Source organism: Hermetia illucens, chromosome 3 (assembly GCF_905115235.1).
Source record: "Hermetia illucens chromosome 3, iHerIll2.2.curated.20191125, whole genome shotgun sequence".
Lineage (NCBI taxonomy): Eukaryota > Metazoa > Arthropoda > Insecta > Diptera > Stratiomyidae > Hermetia > Hermetia illucens.
In genome coordinates this window covers 47,778,696-47,803,775 of record NC_051851.1, presented here as the reverse complement: position 1 = coordinate 47,803,775, position 25,080 = coordinate 47,778,696, and the positions used below count along the sequence as shown (strand labels likewise).

Here is a 25,080-nt window from a genome sequence, read left to right as displayed (position 1 = left end):
TAGCTGAATTGGATTGACAGGTTGCGGACGTTGCGCTGTATTTGCACTCAGCAGAGTGGTGATGTGTTTTTGAATGATAAAGTTTCGCTCGTTTTCCTACGAGTACGGAAGAGAATGGAATTTATGCACGAAATAGGAAAAGATAGTTTAATTTGAAAGGTAAATTAATTTTTCATTACAATAACTTAACGAATGTATCGATCATCAAAGCTTTTTCCCCAGAGGAAAGTCCTCATTTGTGTGCCCGACTTCGGTTGGACGCCTAACGAATATGAAATGAGTAATTGATCGAACAATTGGCTTTCAGGAGACGCCTCCTCAGATTTAAGTTATTTTGTTCGGTTTGGGGACATTCTTATATGATCTTCTGCCTTATGGAAAGTTGCTTATTGGACAGGCACCAGTGAGTTGGGGCTCAAGAAAACCCTCAAAGCCTTCCCTGCTTCCCAGCGTCGTAAAAGGCGGCTAGCAGGGATAGCCATTTGTGGGCTAGCAACCTGAAATTTTTTAAACTTTTTTGCTACTGAAGCGTCAACAACGCTTCAGATAGAGGCTGACCTCACCGCAACGACCTTTGGCTATCGAGAACGGACTATGATTGGTTTCTGGAATGTGCGCATGCTCTTCGACAACGGTAGCGAGGGTCCTCAGAATGCTCGCTTTTTCCAAATTGAGTGGGAATTCCAGCGCTATAAGCTGGACATTCTGATCCGAAGTAAGATAATGGGACTCTGAAGAATATTCCTCTCCCTCTTGTGGCAATGTACTTTTGTACTTTGCAAACCCAAGTGGTAGCAGACACGAATCCAGTGGGTTGCTTTTGATGGCTACCGCAATGTGCGCTCTCTTCGCTTGAGATCCGGTGTCTAACAGGCTTCTAACTGGTTATGTATCACCACAATGGACCAATGGACACTTCCGATATTGTGAAGAAGGATAAAGGTGACTTTGTGATCGTGATGGCTGATCTGAATACCAACGTGGGATCTGACATTTCCCTCGGGCATGTGATGGGGAAACACGGCCTTAGCAACCGCAACGGCAGCCGTAGGAGGCTCTTGGATTTGTGCAACTTCCACACTCTTCGGGCAGGAGTCTGCCATGAGATCACTTGGATGCCAACTGACCGACGCCATAAGAGCAATCAGATCGACCACTTCGCGATTAGCAGTAGATTTAAGAGTTGTTTCCTGGATGTGTGTAACCAGAGAAACGCCGACATCAGCTTCGAAAGTGATCATCATCTAATGGTCGCTTAGGCTCGCTTACGTATTACTTCCGTCAGATCTCGCAGGGTTGGAGAGCTGCGACTCCTTAAGTTCAACTTCGACCGCTTGTATGATCCAGCTGTTGAACGAGTGGGAGAGCTTGCTGATCGAACAGCAAATATAGTAAATTACCCGCCTGGCAATATCAATAAGCATTGGGTCGCAATCAAGAATGCTCTTTTCTCGTCGGCCACATCCCGAAGGGGCGTCATGCGTTCTAGCTGTCTGCGGAATCGTGGAAGCAGATCGATAAACGGAAGGGGTTTTAGGCTCTACTGAGCACTGCGAGTGATGGCGGACGTGACGCACTCGAACTGTTGTGCCGAACGAAATCCTAAGAAGTTTAGCATAATCAGGTCAGGAAAGCGTTCACAATGATTTTAGGAATATATACCGCATCATGAAAGATTCCATGGGATGAAGGGTTCACCACGGCTCTTAATCGTATCACATCCGGTGAGGTGTCAACGTAACATGCGAATGCGGACTGCTCCTTAAAGCAGAATAGAAATCGTTTCAGCCTCCAATGCCCTCAAACGTAGTGAAGCCGCTGGGCTTTCCCAGAGACTAGAAGGAGTCAAGATCCCAAAGAAGGGGCCCACTTTGAGTGTGGCAATTGGCATTCCAGAGAAAGTTGTTAGTTTTTATAAGACCGACATATGATGGAGCAAAATGTCACGTGCCGCACCTAGGTAAAATCTCAGAAGAATTTGAGGTCGAAAGCGGAGTCTGCCAGAATTGCATCTTGTCACTGATATTATTTCCTTCCGATATCGGTGCCGTTCTTCATGCTGTCTTGTCCGAAGTACTTTGAGGAGATCAATGGACGATGAAATCTTTCCTCAAATACTTCGATTACGCTGATAACAACTGTTTGCTTTCTCACCGGGTATGGACCTTGGTCAAATGGTTCTGGATTTGGAAGGAGAAATAAACACCAACAAGACCAAAATTCTCAATCTGACGGGTCATCGCATTCTCCCTATCTGCATTAATGGACAGAGCATCGAAGACGTCGATCAAGAGAAGCGATGTTTCTGCGACGGTGGCACCGAACTGGAAGTTGTCCGAAGCATTAACAGTGCTAGATCCGCTTTCACTGCCCTGTCTAAAATCTGGAAATACAATTATCTCATCATGAAGACCAAGTTGAGGCTTCTTTCTGTGTTACTATACGAGAGTAGCACAAGCAAAGTAAACTCCACTACTACCCAAAAGTACCAAGCTTTCGTCAATACCTGTCTGCATTGTACTAGCCTGACACTGGTTCAAATGAAGAATTTGGTCGGCGCACAGGCCTGGCACTCGTATGCGCTGTGATCGGAAGACGGAAGTGGTAGTGGCTAGGTCACACATTAAGATGTGGTGACAATTGCATTGCTTACTACGCCATGCAATGTAAACCACTCTCCCGGTAGAGGAGGAGTGCCAGCGTCTCGGGAAATCGGGTGCTGGAAGGCATTTCAGGTAACCGCGAACGATGGCACTCGAGATGAGCAGGCTTCAGGTGGCCGGTGAGAGGGTCCTTGTGACCACATTAACGTTTACGACGAACGTTCGAGGGTCAAACCTTTTCATCACTCTAGCTGCTTCTTGATGGCATCAATGCGACAGAAAACGTATTCGCAAGTCGCCAAATCCTTGAAGACGAAAAGATGGTGAACTTGATGCTTCGCAGATCGGTGCCGAAGTTTTTTGGGTTGGTGGCTAGTTTATCCTGACGAACGATGAACACGCCCAGAATTCGGTGATCGACCAACAGTTTTCAGCACTTTTCACTGAATCTGAATCTGTGCGCACTGTCTAAATGTTTTGCGGGTATTTAGAATAAAATGATTTTTCTGTCTTCCATTCCCAATCGACTTGCGACCGCCTTTGGAAGAAATGCCTGTTATTTAAAAACAAGCTGATCCAAATCTTTAAAACAATTTTCAAGATAATTATACAAATAAAAGAAACTAAGGTATTTACGGATGTTGCTGGCGGATTCCCAAATTATTCATCCCAACCGTAGATCGACATATAAGCTTGTGTCTGTGAATTTTAACGAAAAGATTCCCAGCCAAAGTCATAATTAAATAATAAATTCTGTTATTTTTCGGCAGCTCTATTGTGCATGTTGTTATTTGCAAGAACTACCCTTACTCGTCTATTGACAGATTCTAAATCCGTATTAATCCACTGTATCACACTGAAAGTACATTGAAAAACGGAAAGGCTGAAGGGGCTGAACTGCGTGCCGATATCCCTGCCTAACTGAATGGAGATGTCCAGCAAGAAGCGAAGTTTGTCCTCGTCTTTGACATCCAATTTGATGTCGTCAATATACATTAACTGATTTAATGTAAATTTCAACAATATGCCATGTTTGGCTTGGAACCCGTTTTTACTTTCATGCAAAAGATGGCATAGTGGATTCAAAGCCAAACAAAACCACAGTGGGCTTTGAGAGTCGCCTTGAAAGATGCTACGCCTGATTGGTATCTCTCCTGATGTTTGTGAGGATACCGATAGCTTCGTGCTCCAATTCTTCATCTCAGGAGAAGAATCACATTCGGGTTGATTTTGTACAAGCTTAATACTTGTAGTAACCACGAATGTGATATGGAGTCAAAGGCTGATTTGTAATTGATGTAGGCTGTCGAGATATTTCGTTTTAGGTGGACAGCCTGCTTTACAGCGACCATATCGATTATAAGCTGTTCTTTACAGCCTTTTGCGCATCCTTTTTTATCCTCAGCTATCAATTTGTGAACATCAAGATGTTTTGAGATGTTTGCGCACAGTACTGCAGTGAAGACCTTGTAGATGGTAGGGAGACAAGTAATTGGTCGACGTTTTGAAGGACAAGAGGCGCCCTGTTCCTGGGAGGATGAGTAAAGTTATCCCCGCGGTTAAAAATTGCGGAATTTCGGATCGGCAATCATTTGATTAAAATGATTTACCATTACCCTGTGAGTGCTCTTGAACCGTTTCAGCCAGAAGTTGTGAATATCACAACAAGGAGTATCAAGTCCTGGCGCCTTCCAAATACCTTCCTTTTTTAAGGGTGTTTCTAGGTCACCTTCAGTTACGTCAGGCATGGTCATTTCGGGGATGGCCTCGCATGAGCGCATAAGGTGTGGGAGCCACGCCGCCTCTAAATTACAACGGCTGGTTTCGCTCCAAACACTTCTCCAGAAGTCTTCTTCCTGGTCCAGATCGAGGTTACTTTCACGGACTGAGTTTGTGAGATTTTTATAGAATCCCCGTTGGGTTTGGAAGAACAAGGTGTTGTCTGGCCTTCGCTAAAAGCTCATTTAAAACCTACGGATGCGATTCGAGTATACCGCAAGTTTCTGCTTCAGCACCTCGAGGGTTTCTCGATTGGCATCTCATTGGACGGGTTTCCAATGATATTCGCAACGCATCGGTGCACCCTTTGTGATGGATTTCCAACAAGTGCTTGCGTGACAGGACCAATCTCCTTTCTCAACTTTTTGATTCTTTTGTTGAGTCAAAACACCCAGAACGGTAAAGTTTTCCTGCACTCTCTGTGTTATTCGTTTCAAGATGTTGATTATATATATGGCAACTACGACATATAGTAGACCAGGCTATGAACCTCTGGCATAGTAATCTCGCTAGCCAAACGATCAGCCAAAATTCTGTAAACGGCAGCAATGTTGTTCGTAGTTGCCGTAGTAAACTTTATTTTTGGGATCTTTAGCCTAGCGTCTGAAAGGATCTCAGCATATTCTGTGAATGCGTCCTGGAATACGGTCAAAGCCTCATTATGAATTGGGTCGACATCCGCAATTATTAAATCTGCCCTGATTACTGGGTTCACGGAGTGCCTTATAGGTGAAGTATTCGAGTTTCTCCTGTGTTCAGTCCGGTTTGTTAAAGACTCTACACCGAGCTCAAGTGAAACTTCGTGGAAAATTTGTTGCCTAGTTGGTAGGGCAACTCGATTATTTCCGGTATTGATTGACTACGTTCTGCTCCGGAAAACGAGTTATGAACGCGTCATAAAATCGATATCTGTACCCTGATGGATTCCGTTCCAAATCCGTGACACGGTAATAGGCGCGGACGATAAATTCATTCAGTTGGTTCGTCCAAACCATACGACATCTTCGCCTTCCGTACCTGGTAGTTGACGGCATAACCGCCAAAACGTCCAAGGGCGTGTTAGGTACTATCTTCGTATCACTAGGGTCCCACTTAAAGAATTTAATATGTTGTTATCCCCAAATTCTTTACATGAGTAATGGGGAAGCAGTCGAAATGAAAACTCATTGTCATATTATTCCTTGGTATTAGTAATTCGTGTCCGGGTAGCTCAATGGTTAGAGCACTGGATTGTCATGCGGAAGGCATCGTGACTTGACTTCGGATGCCTGTCGACTCAGTTGTAAATGAGTACCTGAGTCAAATCAGGGTAATAATCTTATCCCAGCGCAATGCTAACCACATTGCTTCCTACAGAATACTGTAGTGTACCGTGCAGGTCCTCATTGCCCAATGATACACTGATACTTCTAGTGGGCCAGTGTGTAATGCCCTTGCTGTTGTGCTGAATTCAGTTTTTTACCCAGATTACCGCCGTTTAACTTTCTGACATATTTTTCCAACAAGCGTCTTCCAGAGTATTGTCTAGTGTAATTTCCAAATATTATGTTAATAACCTAATGGCTCTCAGGTAATTAAGCTTGCACTTCCTAGTGAAAGATTTTACGGTAGCTTTGGTTGGATTCATGTACAGCCCCGCCTTCCTGCGTCAAGTGCTATTAATTTAGTCCAATTTGGATCATATAGGTTACATATACATGCTCCCACAGATTAAAGCAATGTCGTCAGCGTAAAGCTGGACTTGTATTCTAGTATTTTTAGTTCTCCTAAGGTTCATCAACTAACATACTTCATATAAGCGATTACAGTACCCCACCCTGTGGGCCAAAATTCATCCTTAAGATGATTAGTCCCAAGGGTAGAATACTTGCGAATCTTCAAAAATAATATACGCTTCTGCTCTAACACAACATACAGTTGTCCGATTCTATTTATTTCATCAAATATAACTTCCAAATTACAATAAAGTCTGAACACTTGTTAACGGTTTTATTTTGTTTTAGATTGAATTGACATTATGTTTTTTTTTATCTTGTTTTCTTCCCTGTGTTGTATTCGATGGATCTCACACATACTATTTGATTGCTGAAAGTACTATTTTAAACGGGATAGTTTTATTGGTTTGTTCTACTGTGAGTTTAGATATTTTGTCTATACATTTATAACATTTAATAAATACTTTGATCACATTCAACATTTACTTAATAATACTACCACTAGACTATGAGTATCTAAGAACAGCAAATTTTAAGAAATGTCTTTAGATTACTTTAAGGTGGATTTTTAGAACTTTTAGATTGTTTTAACCAGATGTTTCGATGGAAATTACCCCGAAACTATATAGGAAACCTGCCGTCTTCAGAGCCCTTAACCTCATTCTCTTTTTCACAACATATCATTGACATTCAAGTTTTTTAAATTAAGTACGTCTGACCCGTTTTATTTCTGCATGAAGAAATGATATATTTTTCAGACTTGTCCACTTTCAGATTGCAGAACGATGAGAGTAGAATGAATGAATAGAACTCGGCCTATAATTGTGAAATTTCATTACTCAATCTGGGAAATGTTTTTTTCATTTCCCAACTTTATCCATTAATTCTAACGCAAGATTATAGATCCGCCCTTAGTGATTTCACACTGTTTTTGATGATTGAACCCTACAACTAGCTAAAAAACCACACAGCCTTTCCTACGATATCATAGCATAATTACGCTTGCTCCAGAGCGAAAACAAAGGAAACAACATTTGTACTCAAAGTGGGTTTAGATTGTTTTGTTCGCGATACAGCTGTGCATCGAAACTAAAATCTAGAATAGTATTAGCATAGCAAGACTGCTCCAAATTCTGAAATATCTCTAAAAGTGTCACCGACAAAGAGAACTTGTAATATATGTTGTCTGCATCTGTCTTATCTCTAATCATATGGTATTTCACAAAAACGCTTGAATGCTTCTAGTCACAAAGTCAGATGAAAGGAAGACATCATTAATCCTTTCTACATAGGCCGTTACACACAAAATAATATTTTCGTGTGTTTCTTTGTTGTTGCTAAAGTTGTGTCTATCTACGTTTTAAAACTGTGCCTAAGGTTCTTCCAAAATTCAAAAACGAATCCAAAATTACGGTCATTATAATAGTTTTATGAAATGACTGACTTTTTCTAGACTGGTTTCAACATCTACGATAACACTTCACATTAAGGTTTCTTTGTCTACATATTGCATTTTTCTAGAGTCTACATAAAATATTACTCCTTGGTTGACTACAAATACCGACAACGACATACTTTTAAGCTCTAAACATTTGTGTTTGCAATTAGATTATGACTATGGAATATGGTTTAATATGTGTTCAATAGTCGAGAAAAGAAGTACATACACAACCATAATGTATTTTTACAGTATTTTACGAGGCAGATGTTCCAATTTAAACAAACATAAAATCTATGTCCTTATTAGATTTCTCAGAAGCGTTCTAGTATGCACAACTAACAAAACAGTCCTAATCAAACATAATCTTTATTTTGTGACTATAGCGATTCTACATTAAGTGTCTAGCTTTGCACAAGCGTATGATATGTTTAAAACCCAAAAAGTGTATGCATGTCCAATGCTTATTTATTTACCTTAATCCGCTGCAAGAACTTTCAAAACTTCCATACCAAGTTTTAAATCCCGCACAGCTACCAACCCTCCTAAATTGCAGCGAATTGCTTTTTGATCATACATTATTGGCTGAAGTCGCTCAGTCTTTATACTTTTCTTAAAATCAAAAATACCAGCACCGAGCGATTGTAGTATTGCTTGTGGAGCACAAGTGTCCCATTTAAATGTACTAGATTTGGATAATAAATATAAATTAGCTTCGCCTAAAATGACCTTCAAAGCTTTATGGCCAGCTCCTGCAGTAACCGCAATTTCGTAGCCTAAGCTTTTGATCCTTTCAACTACTTCAGGGTTCTCAGATCCGGAGAGCACGGCGATCTTTTTCGGCAAAGGAGCTGGTGGGGGAATATTGTTCGCCGAAAAACTACCCAAAGAAACACCCCAATATACTTTGCTGGCATACTTATTTTCTCCTATTTTTTCGCCAAATGGTTGGTTAATTATGCCAGCTAGAGGGTATCCATTCTGAATACTAAACACCCCTAGGAGGATCGTAACGCAATCCAAACCAGTTGATGTTATTCCTGGGAAATTCGTAAATACTGTTTCGCCAGCTATATATTCTGCGGTAGCATCTACGGTATATCATAAAAAATTGTGTTATCTTTTGTTTAGATTCTTAAAAGGAAATATTACCGATGGGATCAATCCAAATTCCAATTTTGTTGTAGTTTAAGTCACTAGGTGCCATTGGCATTGTTGGCCCAGATCCAATATATTCTACCTCTCTATGAACTTCTTCTGCTAATAGTTCAGCCGCCAGCTTGTTTTGATTCAGTACCTATCAAATGAATTATGTTAAAATTTATGAAATGACAATGAAAAGATGATTCTGATTTCCAATTAAAACATTCCATGGACTAAATTTTCTTGGAATAATAATGACTAATGAAAAACCATCCCAAGGATACTTTAAAGCCCTTACTCCTCGCTGAAAGCAGTTAGATCAACAATTGAAGTTAAGTGTCAGCTCTCATTAAAATTTATTAAATCTGAAGTGTGCATGCAGTTCATTCTTCTGAATGCGTGCGAATCACGATAGAATGTATTCGCTTTTTGATGAAAACGATTCTATTTACGAATCAAGTAAAGTATTGGTTGTATGCATAAGTTACGACAACGGTAAGACAGCGAAAAAAAATCCCCTTTTTATAAAACTCGGAAGAAATCCAACGATATCCAAATCTTGCTCTTGATGTTAAGACGGTGCTTCGCTCTTCTCCCGAAAGATTTCAGGGCGATTTACATTGTCTTAACCAATCCACTTCTCATCTCCAGTGAACAAATAGGAAAAAAACTTCGTATTTTTGTCTATTGAGGTGTGAAACGCAATTGTTCAAGCGGTCTTCCTTATACTTGAAAGATTATTCGCATGGAACCCAGGAAGCAAGTTTCACAACATAATCCAGTGATCGTTATCAATTGCTGGAATGCGTTTCAACCCCCCCTAGCACTTTCTTAGACCCCCAGACTCCTCATCTATTTTCCATCTTATGACCATGAGTTCCACTGCATGACGTAGCCAGCATTGTAATTGCCGTCCCTCAATATATGACCTATTCACTGCCACTTCCGTATTCCGATCACATCGCCCACGGGTAACAGGCCTGTGTGTCGAAATAGTATCAGGTCAGGGTACCCGGATGATATGTCGCAGACAAGCGTTCACAGAGGCTTGGAGCCTTTCAGTGACAATAGCGATCATTTTTCGCGTACTACCCTCATATAACAATATAGAAAGAACATTATCACAGAACATTCTCAACTTGATCTTGGTGTTGAGATAACTTCATTTCCCAATATAGGCAGACGGATCTAGCGCTGTTAATGCGCCGAGCAGCAACCAGTTCGAAGCCACAATCAACAGAAACCACGCTTACTAGATATACAAATTGATCTGAACCTTCGATGCTCTGGGAATTAATGCACACAGGAAGTGTGCGATGCAAGAGGCAACCTTGCCGGTGTTCATTTTTGACATCAATTTCCTCTGAGATTTGACGTCGGTGCAGCACGTAAAATTTTGCGCCATAATGTGTCGCTCTAATAATATCTATTAGTTCGTCCAAAACGCCGTCCTCCGACGCTTTTCACGCTGTAGGAAGCCTTCTTGAATTCGATAATCGATCGAAAGCAGGTGAAGCGAAGATCTGGCCTTCGCACATTATTCCAAAATCATCCGCAGGGTGTTGATGTGGTCAATGGAGGACAATCGAGAGCGGGAACTAACCGGCTCTCTGCCGATCAAGCTTTCGAGATGTTCTTTGATGCGTTCCAGGATTACTTTAGGTATTATCTTTGCGACGACTTTGTGCACGCAGATACCCTCCAATTGTCACTGTCAAAGCGGATTGTGTGTCCAGCGCTTGCTTTAGTTTTCATTCCGAGAAACTTCTATGCTCACTCCCTGATCTTCGCCATGCGTAGTTCTCCATTAGGTGTAGTCTCAGCCCCAAGTAGTCCAACGACACAACATAAACATGAGTTGATGAAAATTTGGAGATTGTAGTATAGATCAATATTCAAGAGCGCTGGATTAGGTGAGATATGGCAATAAAAGGGCTCCAGAACAAACAGTAGAACATATTGTATAACCAAAAATATGTCGATCGGGGGAGGTTCAGAGCCTGTATTCTTACTAAGAAGGACTTATATGATTCTCTGCGTTCTATTCTAGACTCCAGTGATTTGGCCGTATTCAGATTGGAATTGGTGGCAGCAGACCACTTGTATGTTTCATTGGCTTACAAAGCTCACGATCGATCGACATCGCGGGAAGAGGGACAGTATTCACCTGTTTTTACCGCAGCGAAGAAAACTAACTTGTTGGCGATGTCGATGCAAGGCACTCACTATGGTGCAAATAGAAATCAACCAACGAGGCGATTCGTTATTGTGAATTCATGTGAGTTGTCCTAGTTGTTTAACGAAAAAAAGGAAATCGTCCTTTAAATTAGGAATAAACTCGATATATTTGCGCATACCCTGATATTTCGCATGGCTCCCAAAATAACGTTATACGCGTAGATATCCCGGATTAGTGACAAATTTAAAGAACAATATGTGTTTTTTTCGACTCTATTATAATAACAGTACTAACCTAACCTCTAACTTAGTAAGTTCTTCAATCGCATTATTGAGGAGGTAGATCTGACTGACAAAAAAAGACAATCGTTCGGTTATGGGAAAAGAAAGGCAGAGCAGCATAATGTTCAACTCATCGTCCCATTCGGTTATTTTTTAATACCGTGAGCATTTTTGAGTACATTTTTGACAACCACTTTCGCAACATGGTTTAAATCACCGCGAACTAAGCTGTTTCTGCCGAGAACTGCAGAATTACTAACGACATACAGGCTGCGAGGTTGCTCATAGAGAAACACTGTAGGAAGCGTCGCCCTTTCTACAATACATTTGTGGATGTAAATTAGTAAATTTTACCGTTCGCAGACAAGTTCATCTTGTATATATTGCGGCAACATTTTGGGCCAATTGAACTCGTACGCTGGATTGTATAATATTTCCTTACCGGTCGAGGTGTGGCAGGTATATCAAAACCATTGTGTATCTCATTTGGTGTTCATCTAAGAAGGGTCTTCTCATCATTCCTCTTTGTTCTTGTCATGAAAACTATCACACGGGACAGCCAACATCCAGCGTTCTATACACTGCCTTATGCAGGCGATATCTTTCTAGCGACTCACAACAAAGCTGATCTGGAGCAACTTGTCCGAATGGCCCTAGGCTCTATTACTGTCAGTGGCAACGACCTATTCAGGACTGAGTGATTGAAATTACGAAATTATTTCACGCATCTGCACAACTTGAATGACAACTAGCGTTCGCTAGTTGCTCGCGGCAATGAAGACGAAGATGTTGGGATAGATTAGTGGTGTAACCCACTATGATCACACAAATTATGACAACCGCAATCGATATAAAGTTGCAGCAAGAAGACTGTATACAGAAGATTCAACTCCCAGGTCCGAAATATGATGTTGAAGCAAAATTCATGCGCATCTTCGACCGTCAACGGTAATGCGGGAGAAAAATTCGACGCATAAGGTCTTATGTAAGAAGACGAGCAACTTCAGTGGTAAAGTGGTGTCTTCGATGGTATAGTCATGTAATTCGCGCTAACGAGAACTCACTAGCTAACCTGATAACCGCAGTCAATAGGAAACGACCAAAGTAACAATGAGTTGATATGCTAGATATTAATTTGAGAGCCTCATAACTCCACTCAAACCGAGACATTCGGTCAAGGCGAACGACTGCACTACTGAATGGGGCAGAGGTTAAAGAAGAAGAAGAGTAGAACTAACCTATCGGCATGTAACAGGGGTAGTACGCCAACTATTTTCAAAATTCAATGATTTGTGAGCGCTGGGAGAATATGATATTACTTTATTTGCTGGCAATGGGGAATGGAGAACTGGGGAGTGGTCAATGAGAGATCTTTCTCAGATCGCAATTGTGTAGTATTTAGTCTGAATATTAAGTAGACTAACTAGAGGAAGTTTAGTCAGGCTAAACTTCTCTCTACTTAGTAGCATCTACACCATAAACGAACTGGAGTGAAACGTGAAAACTTTAAAGCAGGCAATGGATGTCGCCTTTAAAGTCCCCTGACTATTAAAGCGCAGTAAAAAGGCACTACCACCATGGTGGAATCTGGTGGAAATGGTCTAATCTAAGAAGGCTGAATATGGAGGTCTTCAAAATTTTTCTAGAAATATGAATACTAGCAGCCATACAAGAACTGCAGTATTGAAAGCTTAAGCAGTATTTTGACAAGAGGGCATAGGAACCTATTCTTCCCAAAAAAAATCAGTGATTTATAAGGTAATCTTCTGGCGAAACTCAGACAAAAGGTACCCAAAGGAGAACGATTGTGGGTTAGAGCCCCTTTCGAAGATTATGCAGCCTCGGCCACCAGAAAACATCGTATCGGTTCTTTCGAAAAAAAATCAAAATATATGCAATTTCTCAACATAGAAACCTCCTGAACTAGGCGAGGTGACAGTAGCTGTACTGCGGATACAGCAGAATAGGGTTGTTTCGTGGCCGTTGGAGATATACCGGAGTTGTCTTGTACTCAGCCACGTACCACATTTCTCGAGAAGCGCACTCTCTCACTCTCATACCGAAGATCGGCAAAGATAACCTTAAGTCCGTGAAGAATTTTAAGTCAATCAGTTTTACCTCCTTTGCGCTGGAAATCCTAAAGTCAATTAAAGAAGATTCTGGAAAGATCGCAATTTTTCAACTCTCAATAGACCACATCCAGTCAATATGAAAGGCGGCATGAATGGAAAGATCCCTCATGCGCCGCCTTTTCTCTGATTCTTATAGTTATGGTTAAAATTCTAAGGTAGCTCAATAAGTGGTAGAAGCGTATATCGAATGCCGACGGTGTGATGGTATTGTTACTCTGGATGTCGTTATCAGTAAGATTTTGCAGGAAGGGCTGAAAAAGTAGTTCCCGGACCACCGGATGTGGACTTGACATAAATTCCAAAACTGATTTAATTCACCACTAGGACAAGTTATCCTTGTTCTACTTCCCGCAACTAAACAGACCAAACCTAGAATTGTGGGTTAAGAAGGTCGACATAGCTTCCTTCGCTTGTAAAAAGTCACTTATAAAATAGGTGCTTCGCCCGAAAATGGTTCTGTAGATGTACACAGTCTTAATTTGTCCGATCCTTGTATAGCAACCAGCGCTGAGGAGGGAGTACAACAGGATCCTGTGGAGACTTACCGCTCAACGTATTCTTGCACTTCATTCCAATGTACCTCCATGTCAAATACATTGTATCATATTGTGTTATCCGACTCTGGGAACTAACTACATTTTTAACCTGATAGAAATATGCAGCTTTTTTCCTGCATTTTTTTTTTTATTTTTATGCAACTACGTATTTTAGGAGCTACTCACTTCCTTCTTCAGTGCTTTCGCTACTAAATTATTGGCGAAAATATGGGCTTATAGAGTTGTATAAACCTGTTTCCTTCACAATAATTTAGAAACTAAACCACTGAAGAAAGGAATGAGTAGCTTCTAAATCAAGTGTATATATAAAAATAAAAAGAAATCATAAGAAGAGAAACAGATGCTACAGCTACAACAGACTATGCTACATATAGATTAAGTTTCACAAGGAGTTTCGCTACTGAATTCCAACTAGCGTGAAGTGAAAGACTAGCAATATGTCGCAACGTTACGACACTGTCTTTTTCACCGACACGGATCCAAAGCGCGCTGTTGGATTAGGGCAAAAATGTTCTGGTATACACACAACATATCTGAGTTGTAGTCTCACAAGCTCATGGATGAGGAATAATCCACTTTTTAAGCGAAATGCAATCCGCCACAAAGCTTTATAATTCCTCAAAACTGGTGAGTCAATAAAAAGGCAAACTGAGCAGTTCAGACGGTTCTTAATAAATCTCTCCGCTCTGGTGTCGCAAACACTGGAATATAGAAGGGAACGAACAGATCGACAAGTTGGTCGAAGAGATTTCTTTCACGACTGCGTCCCGGTGGGGAGGAAAAGAATCTGGTCGCACTACCTACCTACCTACCTACCTGATTAATTCAGGCGCACACTCACGACACTTCCGGATAAGAGACAGTGTCGCCAGGCTCCGCATATCGGATAATGCTGTCCAAGTTGCAGTGGACATCTTTACGCATTTTTTTTTGCAATTGACCAGCTCTAACCAGATCCAAGCAACCGGCACAAGAAAACACTAACTGTAAGACAAGAGAAGTGTTGTCCTTCGTGAACTCCACAGGCCCGGACTAATATTCAAAGCCTGCTAGATTTTACACTGGCGCCCTCATAACAGCCACGTTCTTGGGAGTTATGGTGGTAAAACCGCACCCTATAGCGTTAATTATAGTCTCTCTCGCGGAACGATCACTTTTACCTTACGTACGTTCTGTCAATAAAAAATGAGGAAACTGACAGAAGTGTATTCGTGAAATCCATTCCCAAAATATTATATATTATATTATTTCCTTAGATGAAAATCCATTTATTGACCATCCTCTGCATCCTCTGTAAGTTGACGCGACTAGTAAACGTTGTAAATGCATGGCCCGCACGTATTCCAAACGTATGTCCAAAGCCAATCACAAATATGAAATAATACTCGTACATTGTACGAAATTGGTGAGGAGAATACGAAATTGGTTGGGCAAAGTACGAATTTGTTTGAGAATTTAAGAATTTATTTGGAAAAAATACGAATTTGCTTAGGAAAAACATGAAATTGTTTAAAAAAATGCAAATTTGACTGAAAATGTACAGACTGTGTTCCAGAGGTATCACATGAATGGATTCACTGATATTGTGGTTCCTTTTCACTGCATTCTGTATTAGTGTCTGGGTCTCTACGAATTCGTTAGCTAAGAGAGTCTGGCTGCAGAAGGATGTGTGAACTCACCTCATTAAAGTTTTGATCTGCTTAATTTCAGGAATTAAAGGAGGAACGCTATGCAGGCGTGCTTCAGAAACATGTAGTCTAATGGGCTACCTTTTCCACATTCACAATCCCCATGACTAAGAGCGGATTAAAAATACACAGCCCCAGGATTGTCGCAGCTTTTTCGTATATGTGATACGTGACGAAAATATAGATTACGAACTCTGCGGGGGCGGTATACATTCCGTAATACCCTAGTTGACAGCTTCGAATGACCTAACGTTCTCCCCGGGTATCTAAAAATATAATTGATTTTTCCAAGCCTCACATTTGAAAATTTTTAGTGTGGTGAAAATATTCTTAAATCTGTGAAAGCTCCACCGTCTATGAGGAAAGCAAATCTGGCAGGCAGGAAGACAAGCAGACCATAGAAGCAACACAGGATATGTTTAACTCTTCGGTAATTATCTGGAACTTCATTGTTTTTATTTGTATTGCTATTTCCGTATGGGATTTTGGCCCTAAATTTTTGTTGTTTGAATTTCCACTTGGAACCTTTTTCTGTTTTATCATAATAATAGTTGTTATCAGGTAGAGAATCTGTTGTTCTAAGCCAACGCCAGAGTTTTACTTTAATTGGCAAGATTTTCGGAAGAAAATTCGCAATCATATATACGAATGCGTATCATGTACCTTTTCCAAACAAGCAGCTGTTTCTTGTGCATTCTCTCCAATTGCTATGGTTACGCTTTCGCCCAAAGTGTTTGTAAACGTAGCTGATTCCTCCCCATTGATGTTACCAACCATTTCCGGAAACTGAATAAAATAAGAAAATATTTCCATATCAGAACTCAATAGGGAAACTTATTTTCAAAGATCTTACCAACTTCCCGACCTCATACCGAATGGTCTCTTGAATAAGGACGTCAGCAAGTGTTTTAAAGTCCTTTATGAATCGCGGATTTGCTTCGTCCGCGGACTTCTCCTCGACCAATAGCGCAAGTAAGTGTTCATCAGCTCTACATTTCCGCGCAATATTCGCAGCTTTTTCCGAACAATTCATCAGCGTTTTCAGAAAGTCTCGCGACATGTTTTCCGTATGCTTCACGAACTTCACAAGATGGTTTAAATTTGATTAAGATATTGATATTTATAGCACTAAAGTGATTCTGATTCTACTGGAGTAGTATACATAGAGAATTGTATAAGGGGTAAGCAGAGTTACGCATAGAATTCGTTTGACAAGTCATTATTTCGAAATATTGATTTTTTGTCGTTGTTGGCGCGAAACTTGGAATCTATTTTGAAGATACAAACAATTCATGGAAATGGTAAGGTTAGAGTGTTTTGTTGCGTGGGAATTTTCCTGGAAATTTTGGTGGTTTTCTGTGGAAGTGATTTTGTTTTAGGACGCGTGAAAGAATATATTTTCAATGTCAGTGACAGTTCATTGCGGCTCCCAAAAATATTGGGCACGTAAGTCGACAATGTGAATTATCAACAAATTAAATTTATCCTTTCATTCATCGAACGAAAAGAAAGGAACTATTCCTTGACTTCAATAATGAATAATCAAGTAAATGTCATGCTTTATTGTTGCAGTCTTAGAATAATTTCGATTTTTTAAGTCAAAGAACCAATTGTGTGAGAATAAATGTGTATACAACTCGGTGGATTTAGAATGCATAGCAACCAAGCGAAAGGAGCAACATTTCAGACATACAATTCTAAATTGCTACCCTTAAAAGCGTGGATACCTTAGACCTACCCTACACGGTCAGTTTTTCATTAGAATAAAAAGAAGAAAATTTTAACGAAAATTCATAATCACGGTTCAGATCAGAACTACTGATGTGTAGAATGTGTCAAAATTTCATCCCGATTGGTTGAACAGAATTTACTTGTGGTGCTTACCAGTTGGAAATATGTGGTTTCAAGAAAAGTGCGTTTAAAGTTTTTATTTTGTATGCACGTCAACATGGTGCGTTCTTTTCTATTTTCTGTAACTATAAATATTTTGAATTTTGGTCTAAAATTTCTTCAGCATATTCAACACATATTCTGCTTTCAAAATATACACATAAAAACTAACAACCCTCTTAAATGCATTCTACAAAAGCTTCTTTTGGCGTCTTGTTGATACTGAACATGTCGGTCGAGTTACTCTTCAATTTTTGATGGACTGAATTATGGCACACTGATAAAAAACTGACTATATAGAGTACGGTTTGTGGTCCTCTCTTGCGAAAATAAACCTGATCAACCTTAAAAAGGCCTAGATACATCTTTAGATATTTACTAACACAATTTTTTTGTGGCTGATGTTTTTAGTCATTATCATGAGGAGCAGTTCATGTGCATCACAATTGTCAGTCACTTCACTTCAATATTTAAGCTTTACCAAAGACAGTCTCCACGTCAACTAAATAAGTAGTTACTTGTCGGACCAACCCGTAAAAAAAAATGTCTGTCTAGTCTGTATGTCTATGAAAAATCAAAGGGGATGCGCCCTGAACAAAAGCAGTTTGAATGTAATTTGCAACTACATCGTCTGCGGTTAGAAAGAGAAGCGATTACCATATGTAGCCGATTTCGATCGCGCTGGTCCCAAAGCAGATCTGAGGCAGTATGTGATGAACTGCTTCTACCCTGGACGAAACTGTCAGTCGTCGTAAAAATGTGGGTGCTTAGCCCAAAAAAAGTAGCCCGCGGACCAACAAAATGAGTTAACTATTCTCCCCAGCTGGTCTAGTTCATTTTAAATTGGATGCGAACTCAGGAGTCGGCTCATTGTCGAAGATCCGTATGGATAAGGACAAGCTCGTCCACACCCTGCATCTTTAAAACCCTATGACTATCAAGGAGGAGGAAACCCAGGTGCACAGCAACCTTTCCTGCTCCGCATAACTGGAGAGTCTCTGAAAGGACTAGAATAGGCGGATTATTTTTTTTGGGGGGGGGGGGGGGGGCGGTGGGGTTCCAACACACAGTGTTGGACTCCCGGTTTGGTACGTCGTCGGACTGCATGTATCCTCGCCAGTAAGAGCCTGCACGCTTCTCTGTGCCCGGATTTGTGTTCCAGCGACTTTTCCATTGTCTAATCGGAGCAGGCGGGAGCAGATGACGTGTATATCTTCTCGGCAAGGCATACGCTCTGGGGAACAAAAGAGATGAATTTTCCTTTGATTTTATTATTAACACAAATCTATCGGTGTGTAACAGACGCAGTACAACAAACTTCAATTTTCCCAGCGCGAAGACGAGCTGTGAGGAGGTTCTTGATGTCACCCTACTAACCGACAATCGAATTTTCAGGGTGGAGAACTGGAGAGTCTGTCCAGAGATCCTTCTCATTATTATAGCTGCCAGACTTGCTCCAGAAGCAGGAAGAAATCGTTGTACCGTAGCTTATCGAGATGTACCGGAATTGTCTCTCTTTTGGAGACGTGCCACACTCCTGGAGACCCACGCATGGTTTTCATAGAGAAAACTGGCAAGCAGTGTCGTGAGTCCGTTTAGCACTTCCGACCAATCAGTATCCCCTCTTTCGTATTGAAGACCCTAGAGCGCGTCATTAACTTAAGGACAACTATGGAGGGAACGCCCTTCTCCAAGCCTCGGCACGCCTAAATCACGCATTGGATACTATCCATGCTAAGAAGGATAATCCGGTCTGATCTGGGAGGTAGCTAGTTGACCAGAGCTATGAGCAGAGGTACGAGTGGCCCCATCTCTCCAGTAGTCTAGTTGATAGTGATGGACGACATTTTACGCATATTAGATAGAGTCGATGTGAAGGGGCCTGTGTCAGGGATGTTTCCCTCCATTGTGAGTGAAATCATGGAAACAGCGCTGTAGTCTGCAAGATGCAGACTTGACATAAATCCAACCAAAACGGAGCTGATGCTATTCGCCACCAAGCAAAGGGTATCCGAATTCGACCTCCCGTTGCTAAATGAACGAAGGCTGGTTCTATCCACCAATGTAAAGTATTTGAGTATATTCCTGGATCAGAAGTTAAATTGGAGATTGAACATAGATCTGAGGGTTAAGAGGGCTTGTGTAGCCTTCTACACCTGCAAGAGGAACTTTATAAGGAAATGAAGTCTTCGGCCGAGAATAGTTCTTTGGATGTTCAGAGCCGTGGCTCGTCCCATGCTAATGTACGGTTTTATTGTAAGATGCTAGGCACTGACCAAAAGTACAATAGAACGAAACTTAATACGATTTAAAGGAGCACGTGTGCAGGTTCTACGAGGCTCTGCAGTCCTGCCCGGCAGATGCGCTCAATATACGTCTACACCTCCCCTTGCACTTCCACATTAAATACGCTGTAGCGCGCTGTGACTCCGGAAGTTAGACAGCAAACCCCTACAGCCATAGTGCCAGCCTAGATGAAATTCCTCCGGAACTGTGAGCATTAACTACGAACTTCGCCAATGACAAGCGGAACGAACACGAGCAGCTTTTTTGTCGACATTCCAACCAGGGCAAAGTGGAGGACCGTATACTTTACCGACGAATCAAGCATAACACAGCCATTTTGACCGAAAGCCTCCAGGCTGGTGGCAACACCCTTCAGATTGGTGGTATTGGTATCCTCCTCTGGGTTTCTGGTCATAGGAAAATAGTGCGGAATGAGCGGCCTATCAGATTCAGACGAGGCTCTGCTCTTGGCAGCAACTTGGTGCACACAATTTAAATCTCGCTTGCGACTGGAAGGGGGGATCTTAACCCACTACTTAGCAACCGCGGGCTGCACCAAGTCTAGTAGGATTTGGCCCGACTAAAAGAAGAACCTATCGCAAGAGCTCTTGTACTAAATGCGTGTAATGTAGAATTACGGCGGCCTGCACTGGGCATTAATCTACAAGGGACGCTACCATCAGGCTCGTCGTACCCTATAATTCTCATTACCGAATCTACGGAATAGAAGGAGAAACCCTCAAGCGCGTTTGCCTAGCTTTAACTAGAGCCAGGCTACAGAGACTAGGTAAACCATTCTTTGAGGACCTGAGAAAGATTTCTAGCTGCGGGGTGGGGGTGCTCCTTTCCTCTGCGCATTAAGAGCGTATTGACCGCAGTTCTCTTGTGAGGTAGTGCAAAGTGCAAGCGAATCAAAGAAACTAACGCGCAGGGATCGCAATTCTTTTGTTAGAGGAGAATGCAAGCGAATCAAATAATTATCTATATTCCCCAAAAATCACTGTGAGGCATTTCACAATTCGTAGGCCTAAGCTGGCTTAAAAATACAATTGCGCGCATTCACATTAACCCCGTGATCTTTTTTTTCTGCCTTCTTGTATCTTCGTTAACTTTACATCCTTTGACAATAAATCTAAGTTGAGTGCAAGGAATTCTGCCAACACAAATTGCATGGAGCGTGTCTGGACGCTCCCAGAGACTAGTATTCGCCTTACCTTGCAAAGGACTTCATCTGTCTGTACATTAACAATCTAAATATAGACGATGACGCTAGTCTAAATAAGCTGCTCAATGGGAGACTAATCGTGATATTTATCTAGAAATGGTCAGGTTTTTTTGATGGGCTGGCTGTAGAATTCGTAGTGGTTCACAAAACTGGTTTCCCTACTTCTATGTTTTCTTTCTCTACCTTAGCGAGGTTTGAAATGTATCTACCCTAAGTTGAAGTTAATGTCCATGTTTTTTTTTACAATTTGTATATACGTTGAAAAAAGAACTAGGTTTTTTTCCTTTTCCCGCATACAATAATTTCGCAGACCACGTGCCTCTTTCCTCAGTGCTAGTAGCTAATTAATCTTAGTCTAGGACTAATTAGGTACTAGCACTGAGGAAGGAGACACGTGGTCCTAGACTATTTAAGGAAGAAAACCTAGTTCTTTTTTCAACTTATGTATTTACCCTTTCGTCATAACGCGCCCTTCTTTCCGTGCACTAAAACTGTAGTCATGTAAAAATCTTGTCCTTTTAAAGAATCCGCAAAATTGTGGACCGCTGGACCAAGTCCATTAAAAAGGAAAATGTGTTGAAAAATAATGTACATGTCCTACCATCTAATCTATCCATCATCCTTCCTTGCATTTGTTAACGTTAACGGCCGACTCCTCATTTGCGATGACGAGCAGCTGAAAAGGTGAAGAGAGCACTTCACAACGATTGTTAATCGTATAACCTCCGGTGAAGTTCTCTTGTAGAAGAAATTGCTAGTCACCGTAACAGGCGAATACGGGCTGTTCCTCCAATAGAAGAGCTATCATCTCGGCTTTCAATGATCATGGGAAGGTAAACACCAACAAAACCAAGGTCCTGTACGCGTCATGAGAGGTCCTGGAAGGAGCTGAAACGCATTTCAGCGAACCGCGAACGATAGCACGTAGACGTGGTTCACGCGATATCTCCTATTAAGGGGTAAATGGCAACCGTATATAACTTCATTGATGTTAATTTCAAGGACGATTTGTTTATATGAATCTTAGAAAGTTAAGCTAAACAATTACATATAGATAGTGCTTCTAGTAAGCATTAGATCCAGGATTTGCATATCATATTTCGTAATATTTTCTTAAAAGTTGTCACTAACTTTCTAAATATCGTCAACAGGCGAAAGCATTACCCATGGAAACTACAAAGGATCCTCCAATGGTTCAAAACCCAGCAAATTACTTCCAGGACACAGTTAGAGCTGGAGGCTCTAACATTTCGAATTTCTTCCGCGGAATGTTAGAGGAACAGCGTCGAGAAGAAGCTATCGAAAAGGGCGTGCAATTGGCCGCCCGACAAGCTCTAGAAATCTCCAAGCAAACTACAGAAGAATCAAAACTTGCAATGGAACTTGTTGACAACAAACGGCGGAATTTTATTGAGCAAAAACGACGCCAACAACTTCGTGAAAATAACGAAGAGTTGCGACAGCTTGAAATGAAATTACGTGCAGCGTACACTGGCAAGGCATTGGCCGCGCAGATAGCCGAGAGAGAAGCTATTCGCCAGCAAGAAAAATTACTATGTGAACAAGAAAATAACTTACTAGAAGCTGCTCGGATAAAAGATGCAGAGTACAGGCAGATGCAGTTGGAGGAGGAGAGGAAACGTAAAAAACATTTTCGCGAAGAGATGATTGAACAAATTGCCGAACGAGCAACTGAACGTGCAAAGAAATATGAAGAATTTCTTAAAGAAAAGAAAATTTTGGATGAAATTAGCCGCAAGTTGATTGAAGAAGAAATGGCTGAATTGAAAGAGAAAGCAGAACGGCAAACGCAATTCAGAAAGGATATTCAAGATTTCCTGTGTATGCAGAAATCATGGCGGGAACAACACAAACAGATTACGGATGATGAAGACGTTAAATTGGCCGAATTCCTCAAAAAACGAGAGGCGGAACTAGCTGCTCGCGAACGTGAGAAACAGGAAATGAAGCTAAAACGGCAGGAAATCAGCGACAGGATTGGAAATGAAGTTGCTGCTCTTTATGTAATTATAAACTTTTCTTCATAAACGAATAACTTACATATAAGAATCCCCTTTTAAATTACAGAACGCGAAGATGAAACGTCAAGAATTGATTGAAAATCTACTGGTCGCGGAATATTCTCAGCGTGTAGATGAAGAACAACGCAAGAAGCTAGAGAAGCAACTACGAGAACGCATTCAAGTGCGTCTTCAACTTGCGGAACAAAAGGCCGACAACCTTCGAAGGAAGTTCTGCCAACAGGAAGAGGATCGCATCTTCCGCGAAGAGCAAATGCAACTGCTTGCTGAACGTGACAAATTGGAGCTTTTATCAAATGAAAAACGCAGACGGAAAATCCTGGAGCATAGGAAAGAAATACAAAATTGTCTTGATGAGAAGAAAAAACGACGCGCTGAGGAGGTTGCATTATTGGTTAAGCAACGTGATGATGATTTCGCAGAAGAGAATAGAATGTAAGTCCAAAATTACTTTTTTTCGTACAAACTTATATCTATGCTTACTTTTCACTTTAGGAGACAACTTATTGAAGAAGAACGCATTCTTATGCTCAAGGAACATGCAACAGAACTTATGGGTTTCTTGCCACCAGGTATTTTAAGGGAGAGCGATAGAGAATTTTTACCATTGCCACCGATAACATAGCGTTTTGTGATAACTTTATGACTATTATGAGCACCTATTGTACTGAAATTTGTAGACATAGAATAATGAATAAATTCAATGTATTTCATAAAATAACTCCAGACTAATAATTGCATTGGGAAAAGAATAAAAATTCATGTCTTATTCCATTTATTCATGCGTTCATTTGCATCAGTCAGAGATACCTCTTCCTAGGTAAAATTTCCATATCCCTCCGCTTCACCGACTCTTGAGGCAAAAGATGCATTGGTCGAGGATGTGATCCGGCGTGGATCTTTCTTCCTCTATCGAGGCATACGAATTCGTTGACATAAGTTTTCACGATTCTCCCTCATGGCTATGGGTTCACAATATAAGGTACGTGAAATTTTATACATGACGTAAAGGGGACTGAAGTATTCATCTCCCTCTCACATTTTCGAGCCTAACTAGCACCGAAGCATGCAAACACGAAACACTTCAGTGGAGCTACACCGTCAACTTTCCTGTTAGGATAACTTTAGTCAATCTGTATGGCCATTCTTGTCTTCCCAAACGTCAACTTTCGTTACAACGTGCATCGGCGACAAATAAAAAAAAATTGTTACTTTTCCGAAACATTCGTTCGAAACAACTGCAAACAACTACATAGGATCTATAATCTATCTATAATGGCCTTAACCGCATCTAAACAATGAAGGCCGACTAGCTATATTCGCATCCCAGAAACCCGTATGCATTTATTTTTTCTGCTTATTCAAAAGGAGCAATAAGCATAAAATATTGATCCAACTACAAATTGTTTTCAGAGAAGAAGAAAGTAAATAATCTTGAAGGAAAAATCAAAGGACTTAAGCTTCAATGCCTTATAAAACCGTGTAATGGATGTGATGCTATCCGCTGCAACTCAAGCACACCAGCACCAAAGTCTGATATTTGATGCGTCCATAGGCAAGACATTTCCGGTTGATTGCGCCTCCTCATTACAAGAGGGAAACGTATCTTGTACAATTCCTACTTTGAACATATGTCCAGCTAGTGGATTATAAATAGTCAGAATGTGCATAATTTTTCTAAGTCTTCCCGCATTTCAACAGGATAAGGTTCGCAGTATGTTTGTTAGGGTCTGATAGGAAAAGTTTGGTGTGCCTAGCAGCATTTAGGCTTTGCCACCATAATGGGAAGCTTATTCCCAGTGTTTGAAAGCAACCTTAGCCAATGCTTGTGACACTCTAATTGATAGTCCGGTCCCTTGAACCGACTTTTGCTAAGACATCGGAAATTTCGTCTCCCTCTACACAACAGTGACCAGGTACCCAAAGCAGTTCCATATTGAATTTAGAAATAAAGTTCAATATGTTTTTAGATTCCTGAAAGATTTTCGAGGTAATCAAGGGACTGCTTAACGTTCTCGGTTCGGTCTGGCTATCGCTACAGATTACGATGCGCCTGCCCTTCAACCGCTCATAAATCACCCATGTTGCCGCCTTTAGGATACACGCATGCCCTTCACTCTGA

At 41.1% G+C, this 25,080-nt stretch overlaps 2 protein-coding genes across 7 annotated transcripts; one reads left to right on the top strand and one right to left on the bottom strand.

The window, feature by feature from the left end:
• The first annotated feature begins 34 nt into the window (after positions 1-34).
• Positions 35-23,679, top strand: LOC119650722 (meiosis-specific nuclear structural protein 1). Of its 5 annotated transcripts, XM_038053741.1 has the most exons (5): positions 35-159; positions 15,538-15,945; positions 22,068-22,940; positions 23,005-23,393; positions 23,454-23,679. In XM_038053741.1, the coding sequence occupies exons 2-5, from the start codon at positions 15,931-15,933 to the stop codon at positions 23,581-23,583; spliced, it is 1,407 nt and encodes a 468-aa protein (XP_037909669.1). In that variant the 5' UTR covers positions 35-159; positions 15,538-15,930; the 3' UTR covers positions 23,584-23,679. The 5 variants fall into 5 exon arrangements, with proteins under 5 accessions (XP_037909669.1, XP_037909671.1, XP_037909668.1 ...); XM_038053743.1 differs by lacking the exon at positions 15,538-15,945 and having other exon boundaries at positions 41-159; XM_038053740.1 differs by lacking the exon at positions 35-159 and having other exon boundaries at positions 15,508-15,945.
• Positions 6,280-16,726, bottom strand: LOC119650724 (inositol polyphosphate 1-phosphatase). Of its 2 annotated transcripts, XM_038053748.1 has the most exons (5): positions 16,369-16,726; positions 16,179-16,301; positions 8,688-8,832; positions 8,012-8,626; positions 6,280-6,476 (listed from the first exon to the last, which is right to left on the bottom strand). In XM_038053748.1, the coding sequence occupies exons 1-4, from the start codon at positions 16,573-16,575 to the stop codon at positions 8,013-8,015; spliced, it is 1,089 nt and encodes a 362-aa protein (XP_037909676.1). In that variant the 5' UTR covers positions 16,576-16,726; the 3' UTR covers positions 6,280-6,476; position 8,012. The 2 variants fall into 2 exon arrangements, with proteins under 2 accessions (XP_037909676.1, XP_037909675.1); XM_038053747.1 differs by having other exon boundaries at positions 6,280-8,626.
• Positions 23,680-25,080: the final 1,401 nt, after the last annotated feature.